Here is an 18,941-nt window from a genome sequence, read left to right as displayed (position 1 = left end):
TTAAATTTGAGGGTGGAACCTTTATTTATATAGAAGACCCCCCCCAAAAAAAAAACTAATAATGTGAAAAAAAATTAATTTTCCCTTAAAATCCAATGACTGCTCAGTCGAGGAAAGGAAGCAATGTGCACCTATCTTAAGTTGCAGAAGAATTGCCCCCTTTCGCGACGTGACAGTCAGTTAAAAATTGCTAGCCAGCAAAGCTTGGGTAATCAAAGAATAGCTTTCCGGCACCAGCCACAAATTCATCTGGAAAAAAAAAACTTGACCACTGGGAAGAATCTCCCTTTAAATAACAAAAAGGTCATGTGATTAACGGTCACCTGACCTGTGAAAAAAAAGCTTTAAAAAGGCAGTCTCTTTTTGTTAGTAAGCAAGGTAAATGCACAACGCTCTCCCTCTCGTGAGCAATCATTAACCCCCCCTTTTCTTTCACAATAAAAATGAAATAAAATAAAAATAAAAGGAAAACAAAAACAAATTTCATTTCGAAAAAAAAAAGAGACAAAATAATAAAAATAAAGCTGTTTCGTTTCATTTCGATAATAAAAAACTGAGAAAATTGTGGGGGGCAGAAACGAAACGTTTCGATTCATATTTACATTTCCGATTCGATGTTTTGCTGTCTTAGGAGAATTCGGGATAAATTATTTCCTTGAGCCGAATTTAAGTAACCAGTAAATATCATCGATTAACTTTAAGCTTTAATCTTTAAAACACGATTAAAAATATGATAAGGCTTATAATATTATCATTGATAAGCTTTCAAAAATATGTTAAGTTATCTGTTCCCGCCATTAAATTGCACGTACAACGAATTAGAGATTTAACACGATAATGGATATATATATATATATATATATATATATATATATATATATATATATATATATATATATATATATATATGATTAACTAATGTTCACCAATATCTTCATTTTAAATGAGTTTGGTAAACTGCACAAACATCAGATTAACTTTAGGCTTAAATGTTTCAAACAATTTTAAAAAATCAGGAATATAAAATAAATAAATAAATAAAAATACGAAAAGGCGGCTTTAAATCAGTGTCAGCCATTAAATTGCACGTGCAACAACGAATTAGAGAATTAATAAAAAAAATTAAACTTGTAATCTGTTCTCTCTCATGTAAATATTAAAATGTTAAATAAAATAATACTAATTATATCCGTGATATTCACCAAATAGATCGGCTCTATTTCGAAATGATTTCTTTTTTATTTTTCCTCTTGCATTTTGTTTTCTGCAAACTTGCTCTTCCGTTCGTCATCTTGAATGTTAAGTTGAGCTTGTAAAGTCAATCACATTTTAAAAATCGTTTCCTTTATAAAAGCAGATAAAGTTAATCAAAAGCAGATTATAAAACAAAAACGTAAGTATTACTACATGGCGCACGACGTATGTGTATTTTTTATTTTCATCTTTTTTTCATCGGATTATTATCGAATAGTCACTAATTTATCAGATTTTGTTTTCAATACTGACATAAACATAAAAAACCGTTCAATACGCAATTCTTTATGTTATCAGTGGTGGTCACGTACCGAATTGATAACATTTTTCTTGTTTTTGTGTTCTTTAATATCCTTTTGTCTTTATCGAAACAACAAAAAAATTAAAAAAAAAAAAGGCCCGCCTTACTAAATGGCCATAAAGTAGGTGCTCATTTTACATTAAATTTATAATGAAAAGTTATCCCCCACTTTTTGAAAAAGTAATTTTTTTATATCATGAAAACTATTTCTCTGCGCCACTTTTGATGTATATATTCGTTTTCAGAACTCCTGAAAACCTTAAAAAGTCGTCATTGTAAAATATTTTTTGAGGATTGCAAAGCTTTTAGATGTGGACTAAAACAACCTATTTATTTATAAATTTTCTCCTTTCAATTTTTTAAATTTAAATGTTTTTCACTGATTCATATGTTTAAAGTAAAGTGTATTTTTTGATTTTCATATTTTTTTTCATCGGATTATTATCGAATGATCACTAATTTATCAGATTTTGTTTTCAATACTGACTTAAAAATACAAAAAACGGTCAATACGTAATTCTTTATGTTATCAGTGGTGGCCAATTTTGTATGCGTTTTCACGTACAGAATTGATAAATACATTTTCTTGATTTTTGTTTTTTAATGTCCCTGTGTCTTTATTGAAACATGAAATCAGAAAAAAACAAACAAAAACAAAAAGTGTCCGCTTTGCGCTTTACTAGGTGGCCATAAAGTGGATGCTCATTTGACATTAAATTTATAATGAAAAGTGATCCCCACCTTTAAAAACAAATAATTTTGTTATATCATGAAAAATATTTCTCTGCGCCACTTTTAAAGTATATAACTCCTGAAAACCTTAAAAAACGTCGTCATTGTAAAGATTTTTTGGAGGATTGGAAAGATTTTTGACGTGGACTAAAACAACTTATAATTATAATTTTTTCTTTTTTTTTAATTTTTTAAATTTAAATGTTTTTCACTGATTCATATGGTTAAGGTAAAAAAAAAATGCTCGATGCACGTATGGAAGCAATACCCTCCCACTGTGTATATTTTTTTGTCATCTTTTTTATTGTATCTTTTTTCAACGAAGTCTAATACTCAGTAATCTACCAGATTATATATAAAAAAGAATTCAGTATTTAATATTTTTAGGTGTACTCTGTTTCTAATACAACACTCTAGTAAATCGAACCCCCATTTTGGAAACATCGACTTTTTTAGCCAAATTTCACAAATTAAGTAATGCAGTTATTGTTTTCTCATTTTTAAAAATTATATGTTTCTATTCTTGTTGAGTTTTCCTGTTAATTTATTTGGAAATGCAGTTATTAAATTTTCTGTTCGTTTGTTTAAAGAATGCTGATAATTAAAGAAACTTATTATTATGTATTTTTAAGTTATCTCAAAAATACATTCAACAAACCTTACAAATAACTTTGATTAAATTAAAAAATAATCATGATTTTTAAACAAATTATAATATTACGGTTCTGAATTTCTTTAGATGAGGAATGATTCTTTGTCTTATTCAGATTATTAAGACTACTGTTCTCATCTTAATGTGAAAACATTGTAAAAATAACATTTAAGATGAGAACAATAGTCCAAATGATACGTACCAATAACATTTTTTATTTCTTTACATGTATTTTTTACATGTTGAAAACTTGTTTTTGTTTTTCATCACAATAATGAAATTTCATATTTACTTACTGGATTGTTATAGTACCCTTTAACGTTTTGAAAAGTGATGATGACATAAAATTAAACTATTTTGTATTTTATGAAACATTAACTGTGATAGATGAAAAGGTTGGAGTTATTATTAATGGGACTTTCATAAGTGGATGTTCTGAATTTGTGTAGGGAAAATCATAACTTAATTTGCTAGCATGTGTGTGTGCTTCAAAGTGTTAGTTGTGTAGCAAAACAAGAAAGATTAAAATGGTAGTTGGTTTTATTGTTGACGTGTTACTATGTATGTTGTGATTGTTGTGTAATGGACTATTGTCATCAGATTTTTAATGTCTGTTGTAGATGCCCATGATTCTTCTAAGTGTTGGTGTGTGCTTGCATGTCAACATATATACATATATAACATAACATGATGTCATACCTGTTTCTGCTACTTCTGATAGGTTTGTCATACATCCTTGGGGATCTCGAATCAGTTTAAAGGAACGCTTTAAGACAGGACCCAAGACGATGTAGGATTTTTTATATCTTTAGATTTGAGATTTCTTCTTTGCTTCCATTTTGAGACGTCTCCTTCACAAGGGTGACCCATTTAATCCTATCTGTCTTTCTCGGCGTCTCTAATCCAACTTCAGCTATGCTTGCACAAACTGGAACACATAACATGTCATCGAAAATGACTTCAAATCTTTGTTGTCAACTCATCGCTAGATAGGTAATTATATAGACAGATAGATACAGAGATAATTAGATAATTTTCTGCTTCTGCCTTGTTATTCTCTAACAGACGGCCACTTGTGCAATGCAGACTCACTATTTCTATGCCCATGAAATGGGTGAATAAAAACGTTTGTGAAACAAACAGAAGAACAAGTTGGATAAAGGATGCTATGTACGTGGTCATGTGCAAGTTAACTTGAAAGAATGTTGAGTTTTTAAGTTGGAAGTTTTCACAATAGAGTGTCGCGTTTTGGAGTGTGATGTTTTGACAACAGTTTCAAGTTTTAAAATTGGAAGCTTTTGACATCTGTATCGAATTCACCCGAGAAATTGTTAGTTAAAGAATAAATTGCTAATTTATATTTATCTGCTGAAAGGATTGTAGTATAGAAAGACTCATTCTAACATTGAAAAACAACTTTATTAATTTTATTCGTTAGTAAAAATGTAGAAAATAAGAAAAGGATTGTAGAATGAGTCCATGTTTCAACCAATCAAGCAATTAAATGTGATAGATGAAAAGTTTAGAGTTATTATTAATGAGGCTTTCATAAGTTGATGTTCTAAATTTGTGTAGGGAAAATTGTAATTGACTTGGCTAGCAGGTGTGTGTAATTATTTTTTATTTTGTTGAACATTAAATTGTTTTTGTTTTTCCTTGCAATAATGGAAATTTCATATTTACTTACCGGATTGTGATAGTACACATTAACTTTAATTCCGTTTTGAAAAGTGAGATGACATAAAATCAAACTATTTTGTATGTTATGGAACATTAACTGTGATTATTAATGGGTTTTTCATAAGTGGATGTAATGAATTTGTGTTTTTGAGTTGAAAGTTTTTACAATAGAGTATCGAGTTTTGGAGTGTGATGTTTTGACAACAGTTTTAAGTTTAAAAGTTGTACGTTTTTGATAGCATTGTATCGAATTTACCCAAGAAATTATTGGTTTAACCATAATTTGCTAATTTATATTTATCTGCTGAAAGGATTGTAGTATAGAAAGACAAAGTCTCATTCTAACATTTAAAAACAATTTTATTAATTTTATTCGTTAGTAAAAATGTAAAAAAGAATAAAAGGATTGGCTGTAGAATGGGTCCATGTGTGCAACTGACTTGGCTAGCATGTGTGTGTGTGTACTTCGAAGAGTTGGTAGTGTAACAAAAAATAAAGGAAAGAAAAGCTAAAATGATAAAACTGTTGGTTTTATTGTTGATGGTCAATTGTGCAATGCAGACTGTCGCCATTTCTATGCCAATGAAACAGGGAAATTAGTAAGTAGAATCACCATTCAGTGTGTTGTCAGTCCAAGAGCTGGAATGGAAGAGAGGATTGCCAATGTTTAATCGTTTTATGAATGTTGTCATCTGCTCAACTTGCCTGAGAAATGGCCTTTTATTTGGTAAACTAGAAAGGAAGTTGACTGCTAGCAGCAATCAGCACAGCTTATAAACCAAAAATTCAAAATGTCAGACCGTCAGGTGTCGGTGCTGCTGCTATAGAAATAATGGTTTCCATCTAGACTTGATATGCTGCTTTTGGTTATGGCTCAGTAATAAAGCAACTGGCACAGTCACTGGGATCTTGGTTTCGAATTTCACTGATCATTTATAGAGATGAAAGTATTTAATGTGGTTCTTACACTTGAACAGTGTTATTACATTTCAAAAACCCAGACCTGCACATTTTCTGGTACCATCGCAGAAACAAAAAAGGAAGGACATTGAAATATGACTCAGCATTTTTTAAGTGGATACACAAGAATTTATTCCAGTAATTTCGAACAATGCACTTTACTGTGTTTCAAAATATCACTTCGGTGTCGAACATGTTTCTCAGAAATGCCCTTTCATGCATGTGTCTTTTTCATCACCTTCCTTTCCATTTTTTGACCACTGCAGATGAGTCCAAACTTGTCCAATTGCTTTCTTTTTGTGTCAACTTAAAAATTAATTTCTTTTGTCTTTCTCATAATCACTTTCAATTACTTTTTTTAATCATGCATGGAACGAACCCGAGAAAGGAATATTCTTTTAAAAACAGAAAATAGATCTTACCCAACCTAAACAATTCCATCTCACTTGTTCCTCTTCCCCACTTCCAAACACTGAACTTACTTTAGGCCTTTCTGAACGGATCCTAATATCGTCTTTGACATCTAACCCTAACCACTTCCAAACACTGAACCTACTTTAGGCCTTTTCAAATGGATCCTAATATCATATTTGATGAAAATAGGGGATAATTCGTGTCTAAAATATATGCAATTTTCGACGTTATGCTCTGTGTTATGACTCTCCTCTTCATCATTGGTACATCAGATTCCTGATCCGATCTTTGTTGTTGATGTTAACTCCTCCATATTAAGATAACAGCCTGTACTATGCCTGAATAGCTATCTAACTCATACGCTCTTTCATAATGGTCTTTCCATGCTGGGAATTTCCCATTCCTTGATTGCCGTTGTCCACAGATGTTACACATGCACGTTTGTCATGGAGCCCATCAAATGCTACTTAATCTTATATAACCACATAATATGTTTTCTAACATAATAAACCAGATCTTCAATCTTAAAATCCATTGACTTTGTTTTCTTATCAGAGTTATCTACCAGTTTTTTTCTTAGCTTCCTGAATGTTATCCCTTACTAAAGTAAAAGATCGATGCATCTCTTTTAGAGCGATCTCGTGTTGCTCGTCCCCATAGTATACTCTACAAGGCATTGATATATTATCCAATGGCAGGATCACGTCTCTGTTGTAGACCAAGAAGTATGGTGAGAATTTCATTATTTCGCTCACATGGAATCTGACAGTCGCCAACATTTGGTTTATGTATAAATGCCATGACTGTTCATTGTTCGCTAAAATGTCATACATCATCCTATGAAATATTTCTATTTTCTGTTACTTTAGGGGAAATAAAATGATGTGGTCACGTGATGTATGTTGAGGTCCTCCCATGCCTTCTTCATCACTTTGTTAACATTTTTGGACCCATTGTCTGGTAACAACTGGAGTTGTACCTTGAATCTTGGGAAAATCTCATTCAACAACAGATGCACCAGCGTTTCTGCCTTCTTATTAGGGATCATAAAAGTCTCCAGCCAAGCACTATACATATCGATGAACGTCACTATGTACTAGTTACCTGAAAGTGTAGGGTAGGGCCTGAAAATATCCAATATCAGTTTTGCAAAAGGAAAACGAGGCAAATCACACTTCTAGATTTGTAGTTGTTGCTTTCTCAGGTTTCTGGTTTGGCATGAAATATATTTGCCTACGTATTCATTCACCTCCTTAAATGAACACAGACAGAAATATTTTTACTTATTGGCGTGAAATATCTTTTCCACGCCCATGTGACCATTATTGTCATCGTACTGCACAACCAGTCTTTTTCTATGATGCGACGGTACATATAACCTTATCAATAGTTTGTCATTGAGTTTCGACATTATTTCGTCTTTCATTATGACTTATTTTTGTTCCATTATAGATGATTTACCATTCTTTATCCGCATCTTTAAATCTAAAAAATTCCCTATCTGCCTCTTAAATCTACACTCAAAATCATAGAACATTCGGACGATACTGATGAACACTCAACCCTTTTATATGACGCAAACTTTTTTGGCTCCAAATGATTCGATTTTATCATTAACTTTATGTGATAACTAGTAAATTGGTTTTTCAGCTTCTTTGCTCTTCCTTTGATCATATGACAATTTGCGACGGATATTCCCCAAATACATGATTAAATGCATCTGTGTACAGCCGGTTGTCCTTTTCAGGATCAAAATACGCCAATATAACCATATCTGCAAACTTCTTTTTTAGGCAAACATTAAAGGCAAACTAGCATGTGTTGTCCCATTGGAACCTTTCATATTTCTTCATCAAGTAAACTAACGGCTCATTGTTTCACAAAATTATTTGATAAATCATTGATAATATGACGTGATATTGAAGAAATCTCTAATTTTATCGATTTGACTTTGTTAAGGTCTGACTCTATACCCTGTTCACTTACTTTGAACCACAGATACTGTACTTTTCTCCTAGAAATCTCACACATTAGGTGAACACAGCTTTCATTTTATTGTCCTTACTTAATTTAAGCTGCTATTACCCTGACTTTAGGTCAATTTTTCAGAAATATTTTGCTGGCCCGAGCAAGGGTAGTATATCGTCAATAGGGGAGGTCGATTTTTAACTTTTTCTAGAAAATCAAAATCTTCTACGCAGGGAAAGTTGTGTGTTGGTATGGTGAGTACTAATAAAAAAAATTTGCTTGCCATCTTTCATGGTTGGATGAGCATTTAACTTTAAAGATTGTCTTATTAGACGCGCTGAAGAAACCGTTGCTTTTTAGACAATTTTATAAATATTTTACAATTTCAGTCCAAACAAATTTATTAGATTAATCATTTTAGTAAAAAGGAAAGAAATATATTAAAATTAATATTAAAAAGTGAATCCCCCCCCTGGCTGCATATAATCTTCAGTTGACAACATTAACTGAGGATGCAAGTCATAAAAAGTAATTCTGGGTCAGAATCTTTTCCATCTTATGCATATTATTAGCAAGATTTTGACCTTAAAATATTATTTTTTAGATCCTTACATAAAGTGGCTTCATGCCTTGTCTGGAACGATTTCCATAAAAACATAAAATTAAAATAAAAATGTGAAAGGTCATAATTATTATTGAAGGAATAGAATGAAATGTGATTGGAATTTATAAGTGAATCAATTTTTAAAAACTACAATTGTTAATTAAAACTGCTCTAATACCTATATTCATCATAGGTAATCTTAGGTTCAAATTTATACACTAATTTTTAAACAGATTCATAAAAAATATGTCAAACCACACACAAATGTTAGCAATGATTATTGTTGCATCATTTCATAGTGTTCCACATAAGATCCTTTTGAATCAAAAGAAGGCCTCATTTCTCGACATAAAACTTTTGCAATAATATGCTTGTGTCTTCTTTCAAATCCATAGACCAACTGAGAAGCCTCTGTAGTTAAATTAACTGCCCTTCCGACACTTTGCGAATGTGCAGGTAAATCAGGAAAATCTAGTTTCCTCCCACTCAACGATGAATCCTGAAGTTCCTCATCTGAAAATTCTTCTGTAAAAGCAGGCTCACAAACTCCACTTTGAGATAGGTTTATTAAATGACACCAAGCTTTGAAAATTATTGTTGAAAATTTTTTTCAACCTTTTGTGAGATGATTTTGATCTCCTGAAAGAAAAAAAAGCAATTAACTTTAAAAATGGATTTTACTTGTTTGAATTTTTTCTAATGATGAAATTTCAACAACATTTAAAAATGAACATATAAATCAATGTAAACAACTTCATTATTTTATATAAAAAAAATGTTTACTTACCTAATGGTTAAAAATTTTTTTATAGCTTCTTCCCTCACTTTTATTTCATCTGATTTGACCATTGCAAACAAAATATTTTCTGGCAATAGAGCAAAAGCATTGTATTGAATATTTTTAAATGTAACTGTTTGGATTTCTTGTGGCTGCTGCTTAATTCTCTGAATCATATTGAAAATGTATAGTTGCTGGTTATGAAATTTATTGTCTCTTTTAATTTCAAACCAACTAACTGCATACACTTCAACAATAAATTTAACCAATGTGTGCATTTTATCAAACAGTGTTTGACGATAAATTTGTCGCGTCCATAAACACATTAGTCGAATTGCTAGAGTTAGCCATCTGGCTTGATTTAAAGGCCCAATCCTCCATGCAGCATATTTTGGGTCAACCTTTCCCCGTGAAATTCCTACTGCATATTCCAACAGTAGTCTTTGGTCGCCACTCAGATCATCAATGCCTACCAGTACAGAATAATTGATATCCAAAGGATTACTTATTGGTGGAAATTCAACCTGGGGCAAATGATTGTAATTATTACCACACAATTTTCCAATTGGCCCAGTAAATGATGTTGGGCTTTGTGTATTACCATCGATCCATTTAAATAACGCCCTGAAAGGAAGTTCATTCTGATGTAGGGAGCAAACGATAGTGTGTAACTTCCTGTTTAATATTTTTTCTAGAGATGTGACAAGCCCAGATTCACAGCCAGTGTTTGTATTGGTGTTGTCTAAAAGCACAGCCTTTAATGTAGTCACACTCTTATATTCTTTTAAGACACTTGCAACTTCTTCTGCTAAAACAACACCAGTTGCATTAGTATTAGGGATAACTCTATGGGTGAGATATCCTCCCTTTTTATCACAGCCTATTTCCGCTGTTAATATCAAATGGCGTTCTGGTCCCTTAACTTTCCTTATTTGTGTTTCTCCATTCGCTTCCACCACCTCCTGATAAAACAAAGTGTCTTTGTCATGCCTACTATCCACACCAATACAAACCAGATTTTCAATTTTTTCATTGTGCTTTTGAAGGGTATGTTCTTTAGTTTTTTCTTTTTGTCTGTCTATTTTTGATTTATCCAGGATGATGTTGTTAATGTTTATACTTATGTTGAGAAGGCCCATAGCATTTAAATCCAAAAGGAAGGCATTTGCCAGGCTCGCTCCTAATTTTGAACTAACATCACCCCGGATTAGTTCAATAGCGTACCGTGGAATTTTTAATTGGCTGTAATCTCTCTTACAATATCTGTCTGGCTCAAAATGTTCGTCTTGTCCATCGCTATTATCTGATTGGGAAGGGGAAACATTCTGGTCATAAGATGTCGAGGCAACAGAAGATGAACCAACTTGGTTCCCTATTTCTCCTAACACTGCACTCCTTTTATATTTTTTAATGGAAGCTTTATCTATAGGACCAAGTTGAAAAGTGCCTTTAGGTCCTATTTTGTTTCTTTGGTCTTTTAGATATTCTCTGTCTTCCAATGGAACCTGAAAAATCAAATTTGACACATATTGGATGCGAGATGTGACTCAGAATTTTCATGCAATTTCACATAAAATGAAAAAGTATGAGATTTTTAATTTGTTTACTTAAAATACAAGTATAGAAATTAATTTACTTTAAAATGTGTATGACATTGTCTTAAAGAATGAAAAATAGAATAATAAACTTACCTTCTGTTTGAGGGGGCAATTGCAGATTATGTGTTTGGTCTGACAATTTTCCTTTTTACATTTCACATTTTTGTCCTCACAAGATAAAATTGGCAGTTGACAACGGCAAGAAGAAATGTCAAACAATGTGTTGAGTTTCTTTATCAAAATGTCAAATATTTTCTATTTATCTGTTTTACTTTTTTAAAGCAGATATTTTGCAATTTATTCACAATATACACTTCAGTTAATAGCGGTAAGCGTGGATTAACTGCTTTCCAAATATCAATTATATCACCGGCTATTAATTTTGAAAGCGCAAATTTACTTGAGGTTGGATGTATATTTTCCAGGAAATAACTGTGCTGTATCACTTGTCGATATATGGGGGGGTTCTGTTTTATCAAGCATAGAAGGTGGACCAGCAAATTTAGTAGTATCTCTACTGCGAGTAGAAATTTTGGTTTGTTTCCCAACCATTTTAGAAAAAAATATCTGAAAAACGTATATAATATCGGAAATTGTCGAATTATATAAATAAGTAAAAATTGAGAGAGAAAAAATTCAAATAGGATAAAATATAAAATAATAAATATTCACTTACTGAATTACAAATCAAACTGCTAACGGCAAGATGTTAACAGCAAAAGGCACGCAAAATAAACAACTTTCAAATGAAAAAATATCTTTACAATTATAAAATATCTTTAAAATAAACAAATAATTATAACAATAATAATAAAATTGTTTTATAAGAATTATAAAAATATTTTTGTTTCTTGATAGTTATGTATTAAAATGAAATGCAAACTAGTAAATACGTGTGTGAATTAGCGAATGTTTTGATTTTTCCGGTGAAGATTGAAAATTGCACCAGTAAAAAAATAGACCGGATTTGTGTGAAGTTCATTGTAAATTAAATTAAATATTATTCAGTGTTAGCCTTTTTTTCAAATTTATTATTAGCTAACTTACTTAAAATGCCTCGACAGTAAAAAATATATATATATTATTTAACATATTTGCTTCAGATTTTCTCAACCCCGGTCATAATTTAACCTATTACTTCTATCACTTAACACCGGTATAAAATCAAAATATACGATAATTTCGATGTTTAAATTCATTTGCTCATAAAACGGTAAAGCTTTGGAGAAAAATATTTTGCACTTTTACTTTTTAGGTTAGTTTACATCTTTCACTGGGTAGAAGTAACCGTGGTTCCAAAATCGACCTCCCCTAATTGTCAATGACCAGTAATGCTCAGGCATACTTCTTTGTAACTTTGTTTAAAACCCGAAAATATACACAAAGTCTTTTCTACTAATGCTAATAGAAAACTCCACGGGCTATTCAATGCCTCAATTCCACCTGTCCGCATCATTTTGTCTATTCTCTAAGTCTACCAACTTTTATTGCTTTAGTGGTTTTCAATACAGGCGTCTCAGTATGAGTTCATGCCTTCCAATATTGATACGCTTCGCCAGCGTATTGGTTCTGTCCAAGAAAAATCTCTATTCTACTTCAGCAACATATCAACTTCCAACTTGAAATCTTGAGGTATTTTTATTCCCTTCAAATTTTTTTCTCTTTTGTTCATCATTCATGGTAATCTCGATAATGTTACCAGTCACACTACACTTTGTTATTTTGTAGCTCCCTCTCAAGTATGTATGTAGATGCTGGTGTTTTAATGTAATTTTCTGTGCTAACTGAACTATTGATGAAATATGGGAAAATCTTCCAGAGCGATATACTCATCAAATAGTCTCATTGCTTCTAAATCAAAGTACATCCTAACACATTTTTCTTAAGTTGTGGTATAGTATGACACTTGTACTGAGATTCTCTGTAACAAAGAAGTCCTCGTTGATAGACTGACTTCCTATTCCTAATCTTAATCGAAGGATCCCTTCTACAATTAATTGGCACCCATTAGCTGTTCTTAAACTAATGCTTTTATCGCATAGTTATGTCTCTGTCAGTGCTTTAAAAAATTTATTACTGACACCTCTGCTCCCTTATCTACCAGAGCTCTATAATTATTTCCCTGAATTCTTATTGAAAAGGAATTTGATGCGCCCATATTACCAACTATGTGCATTGATGCCCTTGTTCCGTTTATAAGGCATCAAAGGAATGGAGCGCCCTTGTTTCCTTGGATATGCTTCCTGCAGAATCTCTGTATATGGCCCAGCTCGCCACAATAACTAATATCTAATTATCTACCTGCCTATTTACTTCTCTTTACTTCATGTACTAGTCCCTTACTCCTCTTTTATGTCTCCATATCTTTGGGGACTGGCTGGACCCATAGCCTCAACTAGAATCAACTGTCTCATGTGAAAAATCTCCGTGGGATTTTCTTCGTATTCCTTCCTTATGTCGAGCCAGATCTTCCATTTAACTTTTGCTAGGGCCTTCTGACATTTTTCCTCATCCACTACTCCGGTCACCCTGAAATATTACAAGGTATCAATAATCCACCTCCTTTATTCCACTGTCTCTTTTATTTCCCAACAGCACTATTTTCCTAAAAAGAGATCTCCCTCTTATTTTTATTGTTACTGACACCACTGCCTTATTTTTCAATAGTGAACTCAATCCCTGCACAAAATTTGAAAACAGATACTACTCCATTATAACAACAAAGTGCTACTGACGAAAGAACAAAATAATAATACCACTCCAAATCAAACTCTTGTCTCTTATTTTCCAAGTCATCTCATGCCACATGTGGTTTGCATCATTAAAAGACTGCCAGTATAACAGTTCAATCCTCACAATCTATAATGTAAAGAAACTGTCTGTTTCCTAAAACACCGAGCAAAATCAACACATACAAATAAAAATATACTAATATACTAATAACAATACATATTCAAATGAGGTGGAAAGCTTAAGAAAAACTCTCCACCAGAAAGCAAGATAGTCAAATCTCTTCTGAATACTGCCATTATGTTATACGAATAAAAGTTTGTATATCATATACAAAAGACATGGCAGAAAAAATAAAAGAATTTGTAATTTTTAAAACGTCAGGTTAGTATTAAAGAGTGCATGTCAAATGGTTTATGGAAAAATCATGACAAAGAGATTCCATGTAAATGTTGAAAGTTATACAAATGTAATCCATGTCACTCACTCACAGTAAGATTAAAAAAACATTGAAGAGATTGAAAAACCAGTTATGGCAGAATATATGATTTAAAAAGCAAACCATCTAGCCTTATGAGATGAAGTAAAAATTATAAATGGAGAAGAACAATAAAGAGTAATCTGGCTTAAGGAATCGATATATATTCTGGGTGATGATCAATTACTAAGCCTAGTATAGTATTTAACATGATATGGGAACAATTAATTATAAATAATATAGTAATAAGCAGTAAAAGTTTCTATAAACTCTTCCGATACTACAATCTAAAAGGTTATGGAAACAAAAAGCTACATTCTAAAGATTTATTTTTAAAATTTACATTTTATGAAATTAGGCTTTTTACACATGATCAAAATTATAAGACCAGAGACAAAAATTCTATTAAATTGTAAAAAAGTGTACGAAAAGTGTATGTAAACATTAAACAATAAAACTTAATAATGAGTTCTACCTCCACTGCTTTTGATGACTTCAAAAATTTTGGGGGGCATGTTAAAAATAAGGATTTCCATTAACGTGCGAGGAGTCCTGGTCCAGTTTCTGAAGATGGCTTCACGAAGTTCATTTTTCTTGAATATTGTCTGCCGTTTCGATAAACCTCTTTTTTCATCCATCCTTAAACATTTTCAATTGGGTTCAAGTCTGGTGAGCATGAAGGATGTCCCAAGAGATGGACTCCACTTTCTTGTAGAACGTTCAAGGTCCGTCTTGCATTGTGGACTGCAGCATTAACCTATTGGAATAACCATCCATCCCCACACAAATGATGTCCCTCCGTCATCAAAGATGCTTTTTGTAGCACGCTAATATAACCAGCTGTTGTCTGACGATCCTGCACCATCTGGAGTTCCCTCTTATCATCTGTAAGAAAAGGCACCTCATACCATTATGGACCCTCTACCACTATGATGCGTGGAAAAAATTTCAAAAGACATGCTTTTGTCATGTCAATATCGCTGTAACTCATAAGGACCATCTAAATTGAATTTTTCTCATTAGAAAACAAGACTGTCTTCCACTTCTCAACGTCCCAGATTTGGTATTCCCAACCAAATCTTAAGCGTTCCACTTTGTGACGTGGAAACAATAGAGGAATTTGTTTACACTTTTTATTTACCATGCCTTTTTGTTGTAAGTGTCGTCTGATTGGACTGTTATCAGCATCTGTAACCGACTTAATTTGACTCGAAGAAAGTGCTCTGTCATTCATAACAACCTGTCTGATTTTCCTACTCAATGCAGGAGAAATTTTGGGGGCCTACCAAAGGATTTTGCTTTTCCATAATTCTCAATGTTCTTTAGAAAGTTGACAATAACAGTTGCACTGCGATATACCTTAACTGCTATCACTTGCTGTGACAAACTTTGCTTATGGAATCCTAGAATTCGAGGGCAGTCAACTTCGGTGAGTTTTCTTGGTTTAGGCATGGTAACACCTTTACACAGTGATTGCTAATCTCTAACTGAACTAAAAACATTAGAAGTACCATAAATCTAAGAATTTAAACCCTTGGTCTTATAATTTTGATCTTATGTAAAAAACCTAATTTAATAAAACTGCAGATTTTAAATAACATTTTTGGAATTCACCTTTTTGTTTCCACAACCTTTTATATTGTAGTATTAGTAACATTAAGTTAGAAGAGTTTAAAATCTATCCTTAAAAAAGTGCTATGGTTAGAGTACTTGGTAAACATCAGTTGTAAGTTAAATACTCCTGAATGCTGAAGTTTCAATCTTTAGTGATATTGAAAATAAAATTTCAAATTACATAGGATGCTACTTCAAATTACATAGGACGCTATATATATTTTAATAAAAATGAAATTTTATCACAAAATTTTATTTTTTCAAATTTATTGTATATTTTCAGAATTTGCAACACTGAAAAGAAATCCATTAAGAGATCAGAAGACCTTTTCTTCCTTGGTTACGTAACAGTTTTAATTCCTTCAAATATATTTTTAGAATTATTAGCGTGCTTTTTCTCATATACTCAACTCAATATACCTTTTGTGGAATGCAATCAAACATGGGAGATAAACTACATTCTTGTGAAATATGTGGTTCTTCTTTTGCAAGGAAGTTAACTTTATTGAATCATATGAAAACACATATGGGAGAGAAACCACATTCTTGTGAAGTATGTGGTTCTTCTTTTGCACGGAAGTCTCATCTGTTGCAGCATATGAAAACACATACGGGAGAGAAACACCATTCTTGTGAAGTATGTGGTTCTTCTTTTGTGCAGAAGTCAAATTTGTTGCATCATATGAAAACACATACGGGAGACAAACACCATTCTTGTGAAGTATGTGGTAGTTCTTTTGCGCAGAAGTCAAATTTGTTGAGACATACGAAAACACATACGGGAGAGAAACCACATTCTTGTGAAGTATGTGGTTCTTCATTTGCACATAAATCAACTTTGTTGAATCATATGAAAACACATACGGGAGACAAACCACATTCTTGTGAAGTATGTGGTTCTTCTTTTGCACATGAATCAACTTTGTTGAATCATATGAAAACACATACGGGAGAGAAACCACATTCTTGTGAAGTATGTGGTTCTTCTTTTGCATGGAGGTCAAGTTTGTTGAATCATATGAAAACACATATGGGAGAGAAACCTCATTCCTGTGAAGTATGTGGTTCTTCATTTGCATGGAAGTCAACTTTGTTGAATCATATGAAAACACATACGGGAGAGAAACCACATTCTTGTGAAGTATGTGGTTCTTCTTTTGCGCAGAAGTCAAATTTGTTGAGTCATATGAAAACACATACGGGAGAGAAACCACATTCTTGTGAAGTATGTGGTTCTTCATTTGCATGGAAGTCATGTTTGCTGAGTCATATGAAAACACATACGGGAGAGAAACCACATTCCTGTGAAGTATGTGGTTCTTCATTTGCATGGAAGTCAACTTTTTTGACTCATATGAAAACACATACAGGAGAGAAACCACATTATTGTGAAGTATGTGCTTCAGGTTTTGCACGGAAGTCAAATTTGTTGCGTCATATGAAAACACACATGGGAGAGAAACCACATTCTTGTGAAATATGTGGTTCTTCTTTTGCACAGAAATCAAATTTGTTGACTCATATAAAAACACATACAGGAGAAAAACCACATTCTTGTGAAATATGTGGTTCTTCTTTTGCACGGAAGTCACATTTGTTGAGTCATATGAAAAAACATACGTGGGAGCAACGACATGCTTGTGAAGTTACTGGCTCTTCTTTTGCACATAAATCAAATTTGTTGAATCATATGAAAACACATACGGCAGACAAACCACATTTTTGTTAAATATGTGGTTCTTATTTTCCTTGGAAGTCAACATTGTTGAATTGTAGGAAAACACATACAGGAGAGAAACCATATTCTTGTGAAGTATGTGGTTCTTGTCAAGTTTGTTGACTCATGAAAACACATACGGGAAAAAAATTAAGCATTCAATGTAGCAGCAAGTCCTGGAAACATTAACCGGAAGAACAGTTGGAAAGTACTTATATACAATACATTACTATCATGTAATCCCTACAACCACCTATCTAAGAAATGCTGCTGTGAAACCTTACATACTTATCTATATAAATAAAATAGTGCATGTGTGTAATATCTAACAGGTTAACCCTTAAACTACTGGTCACATAACACTGAAATTGTCAGGAAATAATATTCATGCACCAAGGATGGTTTATAGTGAGTTATATCTTTGTTTACATACATGAATAACGTGTAGACATTGGCAGAATTTACACTTATAAAATGTACATTAACCACTAGCCGACATTATTTGCGTTTATGCACACAATACAGAAAACAATATTAAACTGGAACGCTAGATATTTTGACTTGATTCTAGCTGATGACAATTCATTTTTTTATGTCTTTGTATTAAAAAATGAAATAATACGTAAATTGTACTCATGGTTTTTTAATTTGTAAAGACAAACCTATATTTCTTTTAAGATTTCATATTTATTTTATTTCAAAAATATTTTAAGGCAGAGGGGATCGAAAATAACACGGAATATCGACTGTGCTGAAATAATATTATTTAGTAAGCCATTCTTAATATGTGGAGGGGAAGGTATTTTCTAATTATTCTGTACTTTCATCTAACAATTTATTAAATAAGGAACATGTATACGGAATACGAACTGTGTTGAAGTAATAATGTTATTATTTAGAAAGCTATTCTTTATATGGGGAGGGTAGGGTATGTTTTTTACTATCCTTTATTTTCTCCTAACAATTTTAAATAATTGTCTCAGTCATGAAGAACTTCTCCACCAACTGAAAAAAGTGAAGCAGAGCATCAGAACAGATACTACACTTTAATCTTAGCCAAGTAACCAAGTAGTTTTTTTTACCAGGCATTATTTCCTCCTTGAAAAACAAATGGGGGGGGTGAAATCTCTGAACTGCTTAGAAAAAGCCAGGTAGATTCCTTTCATGTTTATCTCTATTTTTGTTTTATTATTGTTTTCATGTCAACAATAAGTATCCATTTCTCGATCTAATTTCATTCAAAATACAAAGTCTTGAGTCTCAATGCTATTAATAAGAAAGTCATTTTTATATGGGAGGCATATGTTTTTAACTATTCTATACGTTCACCTAACAATTTAATAAATAAAAAACTGACATGCATATTACAGACCGTGCTTAAATAATAACGCTATTATTTAGAAAGCCATTCTTAATATGGGGAAGATATGTTTAAACTATTCTGTACTTCCACCTAACAAT

General features: G+C 32.2%; 1 protein-coding gene across 1 annotated transcript; it reads left to right on the top strand.

Moving 5' to 3' along the window:
- The first annotated feature begins 1,291 nt into the window (after positions 1-1,291).
- Positions 1,292-18,197, top strand: LOC145270828 (uncharacterized). Its single transcript, XM_080126401.1, has 2 exons — positions 1,292-1,393; positions 16,047-18,197. Exon 2 carries the CDS (start codon positions 16,194-16,196, stop codon positions 17,490-17,492), a length of 1,299 nt encoding a protein of 432 aa, XP_079982527.1. The 5' UTR covers positions 1,292-1,393; positions 16,047-16,193; the 3' UTR covers positions 17,493-18,197.
- Positions 18,198-18,941: the final 744 nt, after the last annotated feature.

This window comes from Euprymna scolopes, chromosome 46 (assembly GCF_053919585.1).
Source record: "Euprymna scolopes isolate OS-2025 chromosome 46, ASM5391958v1, whole genome shotgun sequence".
Lineage (NCBI taxonomy): Eukaryota > Metazoa > Mollusca > Cephalopoda > Sepiida > Sepiolidae > Euprymna > Euprymna scolopes.
The sequence above is the reverse complement of the archived record's forward strand: the minus strand, read 5'-3'. Positions and strand labels throughout refer to the sequence as shown.

Excerpts from the sequence above, each read along its gene's own strand:
- LOC145270828 (XM_080126401.1), top strand. The coding sequence starts at position 16,194 with ATGCAATCAAACATGGGAGATAAACTACATTCTTGTGAAATATGTGGT.